Source organism: Arvicanthis niloticus, chromosome X (genome assembly GCF_011762505.2).
Source record: "Arvicanthis niloticus isolate mArvNil1 chromosome X, mArvNil1.pat.X, whole genome shotgun sequence".
In the NCBI taxonomy this organism is placed as follows: Eukaryota; Metazoa; Chordata; class Mammalia; order Rodentia; family Muridae; genus Arvicanthis; species Arvicanthis niloticus.
This window is the reverse complement of record NC_047679.1, coordinates 117,401,886-117,411,346: the sequence shown is the minus strand read 5'-3', so window position 1 is coordinate 117,411,346 and position 9,461 is coordinate 117,401,886. Positions and strand designations below refer to the sequence as shown.

General features: G+C 39.5%; 1 protein-coding gene across 1 annotated transcript; it reads left to right on the top strand.

The window, feature by feature from the left end:
- The first annotated feature begins 425 nt into the window (after positions 1 to 425).
- On the top strand, positions 426 to 7,163 carry CXHXorf66 (chromosome X CXorf66 homolog). The gene is made up of 3 exons (XM_034484788.1): positions 426 to 591; positions 2,879 to 3,032; positions 6,159 to 7,163. Exons 1-3 carry the CDS (start codon positions 486 to 488, stop codon positions 7,096 to 7,098), a joined length of 1,200 nt encoding a protein of 399 aa, XP_034340679.1. The 5' UTR covers positions 426 to 485; the 3' UTR covers positions 7,099 to 7,163.
- Positions 7,164 to 9,461: the final 2,298 nt, after the last annotated feature.

Below are 9,461 nucleotides of genomic sequence, written 5' to 3'. Positions count from 1 at the left end.
TCCTCTGGGTTTTGTGGGATTGGGTACAGAGCTGATGCTCTAGGTCTGCTCAGTGCTCAGGCACAGACCAGAAGGAACCAGTGCCACTGGCCAGGATTGAGTTACTGGGTCCCTGTGGGTCCCAGTTACTCCCTGTCTGGGGTGGGTGTCTGCCTCCTTCCTAAGATGCTGGGTGTGATAGAGCTCCTGGGAGTCCAGCCTCCTCTGGGTTTTGTGGGATTGGGCACAGAGCTGACACTCAAGGTCTGCTCAATGCTCCAGCACAGACCCAAAGGAGGCAAAACATCCTTAAATATAAATATATAAACTTTGAAAAGTCACTTGATAAGATTCCCTGCCAAAACTTGCTGCTTTTCCATAGTGAGATTATGTTGTCAGGTTCTGATGCAAAATGACAGTGATGTCACAAACCCCAAGGCCAGCCTGAAGCAAGTAAGGTACAGCAGTAGCCTTAGCCAAAAAAGCATTTTGGCCAGACTCTGGCCATGAAGGTTCATATTTATGTCCTATTCTTGTCCATTTGGGCAATTAATTGTTTAGATAGAAACCAAACTAATGAATCGTCTACTGCTACTACAACCAATATTACAGGTATGTGCCTAAGCTTCAAGTATTATCTATTATATTGTTAATATATTATCTTACTAGGAATTCCAGATTAAGAAATGTACTGTCTATGATTATAAGGCCTTTACGAATTCTGAGGATAACAGCCAATATTTTCAGTTCTATGTGAAAATTCTAAACATGAAAAATACAAAGTTACAACCCCCTCCCTGACTTCCCTTTCACACCCAGTATGTTAACTAAACTAGACCAGTCTGCTGAACAAACTAGACAAACTTATATGAATAAGTCTACTGTAGGACTTTAGTAAGCAGGGTTTTGTTTTTATTTGGGTTGGTTGTTGGAACCAGGTTCTCACTGTTTTGTTCAGGCTTATTATTTCAAGTTCCTGCCCTAAAATGTCTCTTCATTCTTAGCAACTAAAGTGGTTGTTCCTAATATACCATTGAGTGTAACCATGGTTTCTTCTACATACATTCACATAGTAACACTTAAATGGACTCACATATGCACAGTCTATGCTCAAAATTTTAGTTACTGCAATAACCACTCATGATACAGGTAAAACTATAGCATAGCTAGAGATACTACTCACATTTGACATTTATAGCCAGGATGTGCTCAAAAAAAAAAAAGATACACACACACACACACACACAGGAAAATTATAACGTACATTCACATGGTCATATGCACATATATGTGTACACACACATACCTATGCATACATACACACACAAAGAAAATTATAATGGATATGCACATGTTCACATGCATATACACACAACACAAACACACACAAACAAGAAAATTATAATGGAAACTTTCTTTTTTATTTTATTGGATATTTTATTTACATTTCAGATGTTATCCCCTCACCCCATTCCCCTCACCCCCACCCAGGAACTCCCTATCCCATCCCCCTCTTGCTTCTATGAGGATGTGCCCCCACCTACCCCCCAACTCCCACCTCCCCACCCTCAAATTCCCCCACACTTGGCATCCAGCCTTCATGGAACCAAGGATCTTCTCTCCCACCTATGCCCAACAAGGCCATCCTCCCCTACATATACAGCTGGATCCATGGGTCCCTCCCTATGCACTCCCAGGCTGGTGGTTTAGACCCTGGGAGCTCTGGTTGGTTGGTATTGTTGCTCTCCCCATGGGGCTGCAAACCCTTTCATCTTAATGCAAACTTTCTTAATCTTAAAAAAATCACTTAAGCTTTAAAAAAAGAACTAGGGAGATGGCTCAATGGTTAAGAACACTTGTTGCAGTAATGTACTTAATGCACAGAAGTGTGATGGCTTAGATTAAGATCCCCAGAACCCACATAAAGCTGGGCACAATCACAAACATCTATAACCCCAGTGTTCCTACAGTGAGATATAGGATGCAGACAGGAGAATCCCTGTAAACTCATGAATCAGTTAGCTTGGGTATTCAGTGCAGCTATAAACAGCAAAGACCCTATCTTAAGGTAGAAGACAGGCTGTGACGCCCAAAGTTCTCCTCTGACCTTCACATGTATATTATGACATGCACCTGCCTATACACAGACAAACCATACTTCACAAATGTTATATACACACATACCGGAGGGGAAGCAAGGAGAGAGATAGAGGAAAATACTTAAAGTTATCCTCTGACCTTCACATGGACATGCATGGTCAATCACACTTGCATAGTCACATGTCCACATGCACATACATTTGTACACACACAGATACACACACACATGCACACACATACATACAGGAAAATTATAATGGATACTCATATATCCATATGCACATACATATGTACACACACATACACACAGAGAAAACTATAAAGAATACTCACATGTTCACATGCATATATACACACAAACACACACAAACAAGAAAATTATAATGAAAACTTTCTTAAGCTTAAAAAAATCACTGAAGAGCTAGAGAGATGGCTCACTTGCTGCTCTCACAGAAGATCTGGTTTAGTTCCTGGCACTCATATGTTAGTTTACAAGCAATTCTAACTCCAGTTTCGAAGTATTTAACACTATCTTCTAACCTCTGTCAGGTTCCAGGAACACAGGCATATGTTTAACATGCAAATGTTAATGCAAATGTTAATGCAAATGCTCAGACACATTAGGCAATCACTCATATACATAAAGTAAACGAGTTTTTGGGTTTTCAAGACAGGGTTTCTCTGTGTAAAATAAATACATTTAAAAATCATCGAGAAAGAGATTTGACGAGACAATTTCAAAGTGGAAGTAAACTAGTTTACCTAACACATTTTGTGATGGTACATTTTTTTTTTGCAGTTGAAACCACAGAATCAAGAGTAACAAAATTGGATGATTTTAGAAAACGCCTTCTAGGTTTCATAGTTGGAATTATGATCATAGCTTTCACGTTTACCTGTTTTTGTCTACTCCATTATAACTGTATGGTTGAGGAGATCCAGCCACCAGGAGGGTAAGTTTTACACACTTAAGAATGTAAAACCCGTGTATGTATGTGTGTAGGTGTGGGGGTATGGTATAGGTGCATAGGTGTGTGTTCACATATAGAAACCAGAGGAGGATTTGAGGTGTGATCTGCTCAATTACTATCTGCATTATTGCATTGAAACAAGATGAGCCACTAAACCTAGAGGTAGGCTCACAAGCAAGAAGGAAGCCCTAGCCATCTTGTCTCTACCTCTCTCCCATACATGCAGGATACATGCATATGCTACCAATACACAGCTTTTTACATGAGTTTTAAGTAAAAGATTCATGAGGATGAAAGACAGACAAGGGGACAAGCAACTCACAAATAGTCCAAGCTTTAAAAAATATTTTATATGTATGAGTGTTTGTTTGCATATACAGACGTGCATCATGTGCATGCAGTGCCCACAGAGGCCAAAAGAAGGTATCAAATCCCTTGGAACTAGTGTTACAGCTAGTCGTGAGTCACAGTTTGGGTACTGTTCACTAAATCCAGGTTCTCTACAAGAACTGCAAGCACCCTTAATCACTAAGGGATGTCTCCAACCCCAATAATACAGGTTTTTATTTGGGAGAGGGACATTCTTCAGAAGAAATCTCTGTTTTAAGAATAAGAGCCCATGGGTTGGAGAGATGACTCGGCAGTTAAGAGAACTGGATGCTCTACCAGAGGTCTTGAGCTTGATTCTCAGCACCTAACATAGCAGCTCCCAACTTGTAACTCCACATCTAGGGGCTGCATTGCCCTCTTCTGGCCCCCGCAGGCACTAAGCACAGACATGGTACAAAGACTTACTTGCAAGTGAAACACCCATATACATAAAATTAAATTCTTTTCTGAATTAAAGGAGTAAGACTTCACTGTTTGCTTACAATCTGGGATAGATGTAGGACAGAAAATGGTATAGGGGATGATTAAATTTTTGTTTGTTTAGTCAGGTATGGTGGCACACGTGTTCAATCATAGCACTTGGGAGTCAGTGGGAAGTAGATCTCTCTGAGTTTGAGGTCAGCCTGATCTACATAGAGAGTTCAAGGGTGACTAAAGCTACAAAGTGAGACTCTTGTCTCAAAAAAACCAAAAAGTCATCAAATAACCAATTACAGCTCACGGTTGGTCATGCCCAGGGTAACCAGTGAGCTATTTAAAGGATGTTAGGTGATTGATAAGCATCTTTCATGGCTGTTTCATAGAGAGAGGAAGGCAAGAATCTAGAGAAGCAAGATACTTTCATTCTGGAAATCTGATTATATTAGTTTCCAAAATTGTCACTGTTCAGTCAACATGTAGGAACTTTACAGAATGGCATGACCATGGGTAACATTTCCTAACTTATTTGATTATACAGGTGAAAACAGGGAATAGTTGTCATTTTTGTAAGAATCTTTTGCTGGACAGGGGTTGTATCCTCATCAGGGGGCTCATGGAGAAGTATAGGAAGATGATGAAAAGAAAGAGTCATTTGTCAATGGCCTCCTAGCCCACTAATATGTACTTAACTACCTAACATTCTCCCCTTAAGTGTTGAGACCCTAAACTCATTTACAAAGATGGACATCAAGTCCACTTTGGGTACTTATGGATGAAATTAGGAATATATAAGAAGTAAGCATCTCCATCCTTGTTGACATTCACGTATCAGAGATCAATCAAGGGGACCAAGTTAGATTGAGATAAATTGTTGCAGAATCACCTGAGGCTAAATGGACAATGAGCCAGGGTATTTGGCATGCTCTTGGTGGAGGTAACTACAGTTGATATGAGTTACAGTTGCATCAAGTCTAGGAAATGGCCTTTTATTTTAGCCCTTTGGCTTATCTTCTAACTCTTACATACTTCTGGCCATCTCTTTCACAACATTCCCTTATTCTTAGAAGCGGTGGTGTAAAGAACTTGCATGGGAATAGACTCATATCCATCACTTATTTTTTTTACATTCTCCACTGTTCCTTGTAAGGACAGACTCCTTTGATTAAGGCTGAAGCTGCTTTTGTCTGTGGGTATACACATAGATATTTATACTCATAGGTGTTTAGAAAGCATTTTGCTACTATGTCAGTTTAATTAACCATCAGACGTACATTCCTTCTGTGGACCTACTACCTCCTCCTACCTGGGTTCTTAGTCAGTCTTACTGGTCTCCTTCCCATCCCCCAGACAGAAAATCTAGAATCCATTCAAAGAGCAGTTAGTTAGCCACCACTCCCTCAACAGTCAAGTTATTGCATAGGTGGGTATATCTAGCTTTCCAAATGGTTTCTTTATACTCCCTTTATTCCAGTTAATCTTTCTTCATCCCACACAGTCATCTCAATTCCCACTCAACCAGCCCTCCCTCTCTACCTAAACATTTCCACTCAAAGTATCCTCCACTACATTCTTTTTACCTTAACTAATTAATTCTACTATCCTCCCTCCCTAAGGTGTACACACACACACACACACACACATACACACACAGATACACACACAGACACACACACAGACACACACAGACACACACACATACACACACAGACACACACACACAGACACACACACACACATACACACACAGACACACAGACACACAAACACACAGACACACACAGACACACACACAGACACACAGACACACACACACTTGTTATTTGTTTCTTTGGTTGCACAGGTATTTCATTAGATATAAAGTACTAAAGCTAGGATCATCATATGAGAGACGAGTGACATTTGTCCTTTGTATCTTGGATTACTCACACAGAAATCCATCTATTTCCCCAGCAAATTTTATTTATTTTATATCTAAGTAATATTCATGTGTGTGTGTGTGTACGTGTGTGTATGTACCATGTCTTTATTATTATTGACAACTTTGTGTCAGTTTATACATAGACAATAAGAACCTAATGCCTTTGAAATAGTAAAAATACTCTTTAAGGGAAGTTATTTATCATGAATTCATATACATGTGTAACATAAATTTAGTTCTCAGCACGCTGAAAGTTTTAGTTATGTTTACTTTTTCTGTGGGAAAAAAAATCTATACTCTGAGCTAGTATTATATTTTCTGATGATAGTAATAGTACTTTTTGTTTTAAATTGTGACATTCCAAGTTTTCTGCATTTCAGACTCAACAAAGAAAATATGGCAGCTATATCATCCTGGGTATCCAAAGTATCAGCGTGTCAACCTGATATGATAACTGAGGACATTCTAGAAACTCAGCCTCTACTGTTAAATTCAGAACAAACACTTAGACTCTCATGTCCAGATAAACAGCTCATACCAGAGAGTAATGAAAAATCAATTCAGCCTTCAAGTCTACCAAACCCATGTATACCATCTAATACTCAAAAACCAACGAAATATGTAAATGTAGAAAAGTCATCTACATCATGTAGTATACAACATTCAAAAAGGCAGTTAGAGCCAAAAAAGCCAACTAAGTTATCAAACCCCAAAAGATTACATAAGCCATCTCACTTGGAAAAGTCATATAAGAAACGTTGCCTTAAAAAGTCCCACAATCTCACCCATGCCTGTAAATTAGGTAATGTCAATACATCCTGTTTAGATAAGCAAGTCACACCTTGGATGGATGTCCTGCATACTTCAGCGAATCAAACCACACAATTATCTTCTTCAATTCCACATAAGCAAATCACACCCGCCAAACCATGCAGACTGAAGAAACCCAACCTGCCACGTGGACATTATGAGGTTAAAAAGTCAGTGAATAGAGGAAAGGCTTTGTTACCCAAGCCTACTGCAGCCAAAACTTGCCCACATTATGAGGATAAATGCCTTGTTTGCAATACTTCTGAACTTTTTCGCAATGATCTTTCAGTTGCAGAGAAGAACCACGCTGGAAATCTTTATGGTTCAATGATGGTGAAGCCATGTCTTGAACCATTTTTTGATACAGGTTACAAGTACAAGTCTTATCAGAACAGTGTGAACAACAATACCGGGAAAATGTATGATAGTGAAGACAGTGATGAAGAGATAGTCATTATTTGTAACACAAGTCATGATGATATCATGAATAAAGACTCCTTCCAATATTAAGTGCATGTAATCAGCATTGATTACAGAGCTACCTACCTCAAAAGTAATTAAATGCATGGCATTATAAATTATTGTTGTCTTTATCATTGTATCTCAGGGGAGCAAAATTCATCTGGTATTTCTTTTTTTTTTCATTTATTGTATCTTATTTGGATGTGGTCAATTAAATGGGAATCATATTCTAGATGCACATACAAATCTAGAGTGAAATTTTAGGTTAGATATCCTGAACTGCTTTTTCCCTTGAATTAGCTCTCAATGAAAGGCTCAATTAGACATTATTTACTTATCTTCTTTTTTAGTGCTGAGTCTTAAACCCTGAGTATCTTACGTGCTAGTCAGGTGGTCTACAAATGAGATTGGACATTAATTAAATTTTTATCTTATGTGTATGGGTGTTTTGCCTCCATATAATCCTGTGTACCACTCGTGTACACGGTGCCCAAGGAGGCCAGAAGAGAGCATTGGATTCCCTGGAACTGGGAGTTACAGATAGTGAGGAGCTACCATGTAGATACTGAGAATAGAACTTGGGTCTTCTGGGAAAGCTCTCATCCACTGAACCAGCTCTTCAGCTCCTGGAAATATGTTTTTTAATTTTTATTTTTGGAGTTGTGTTCAAACTCAATTCTGTGCATACTAGGCAAATGTTTTTACCAGAGAACTATATTCCCAGGCCCCGAAGTAATTTTAATCTGGGGGGTGGGGGGAATATGTGGCACTGGTAATGGAATCCAGAGTGCTGTACGGCTTAGGCAAGTACTCTACCCCAGAGCAGCATCTCCAGAACCACTTCTTAATGCTTATGTGGAAAGCTCATAGTGTCTTTCTCTATGTGACATGGTGCCTGTTGGAAAGAGCTCTGGACTATAGAGCTGAATGCTTCTATTTGCCCCCACGTTAATGTGGTTGAAACATAATGCTGCATATGATGATTTGGAGACCTTCAGTCCTTGGGTGGCAATGCAATCGTGAAAACAAGTCATCATGAATGAGAGTAAGGAGATGAAGAGCTTTGTCTCTGCCCTGTGAAACATTGGCATAAAAAGTTCCATACACAAATTACAGAGCTGGTCCTCACCAGGCATTTGCTGCTGCCTTAAGTTTGGACTTCTCAGACTTCACACCTCCGAGAAGGAAATTTGCTACTTAGTAGATATAGACTCTAAACCAATTCTTAATACTGCTTGTTTTTGTTTTTAGGGTTTTTTTTTTTTTCAAGACAGGGGTTCTCTGTGTAGCCCTGGCTGTCCTGGAACTCACTCTGTAGACCAGGCTGGATTCGAACTCAGAAATCCGCCTGCCTCTGCCTCCCAAGTGCTGGGATTAAAGGTGTGTACCACCATCACCTGGCAGTACTGCTTGTTTTTTAATGTTTTAGAAAAATCCCTGACAACCAGTTCTAACACCATCCCCTTCTCTTAGGGTTGCCACCTAAATGGAGGACCCAACCTACAGCACACACTCCTGGAACTCTCTGGTATCAGTCTAAGGGTTGTAATTAAGTCATCAACCAACTTACTGTAGATAGTGAGAGCAAGGGACCCATGGTAAAAACTACACATTGATTATAAATACTAGAATGAAACTACATGTTGGGGTCCAAAGGAAGGCTAGGGTTCAAACAATACAACTGGGGGCTGTAGAAATGGCTCAGCAGTTAAGAGCACTTAACTGCTTTAGCAGAAGACACAGATTTAATTCCCAGCGCACATATCGCTATTTACTTCAGTTCCAGGGGACACAACCTCCTCTTCTGGCCTCTTCAGAATTCTGCACATATGTTACATTCAGGAAATTATGTATACACGTAAATTAAAATAAGTATTAAAAACAGTAAAATTTAGAATTATACAAAGGAAGACAAAGAAGATGGCTTGCCTCTGGGTATGAGATGTCCAAACTGACAGGAGGAAAGATAGGGTTCTGAGCCAGTATTAGTAGACCAGATGGTTAATCTAAGTCCTATTTCCCCAGGAATGTATACTAGACACCATTTTATCCTTTGACATACTCTTGATCCTAATGCAGCTAATTGTAACAGAGTAAATTATCAGTAAAATGTGTCCATATATTTCAGAAAAGAGACTTCCAGATTGCTCTGTGAACAAGTTCTTAAATATTAAATAACTAGGAACAACTTCAGCTACAACTAGGTAATGGTGATTAGGGTCAGCTCTATGGTGAAGCTATAAGCTGACCACAAAAGCATAAGAGCAAAGAGAACATAGGATAATAAACAACTCTCAAGATACCTGCGGAATGATGACTTGTGGGCCAGTGAGTGACTGGCAGACAAGGCTGACAATGAAGCAGGAGTCGGAGATGAATGACTGAGGTCCCTTACTATTCCGGGCCCCTTC

What these genes read in the sequence shown, in the direction of transcription:
- CXHXorf66 (XM_034484788.1), top strand. Translation starts at nt 486, where the DNA reads ATGAAGGTTCATATTTATGTCCTATTCTTGTCCATTTGGGCAATTAAT. An exon ending in TACTACAACCAATATTACAG is followed by an intron (nt 592 to 2,878) that starts GTATGTGCCTAA and finishes TTTTTTTTGCAG; the next exon opens with TTGAAACCACAGAATCAAGA. An exon ending in GAGATCCAGCCACCAGGAGG is followed by an intron (nt 3,033 to 6,158) that starts GTAAGTTTTACA and finishes TCTGCATTTCAG; the next exon opens with ACTCAACAAAGAAAATATGG.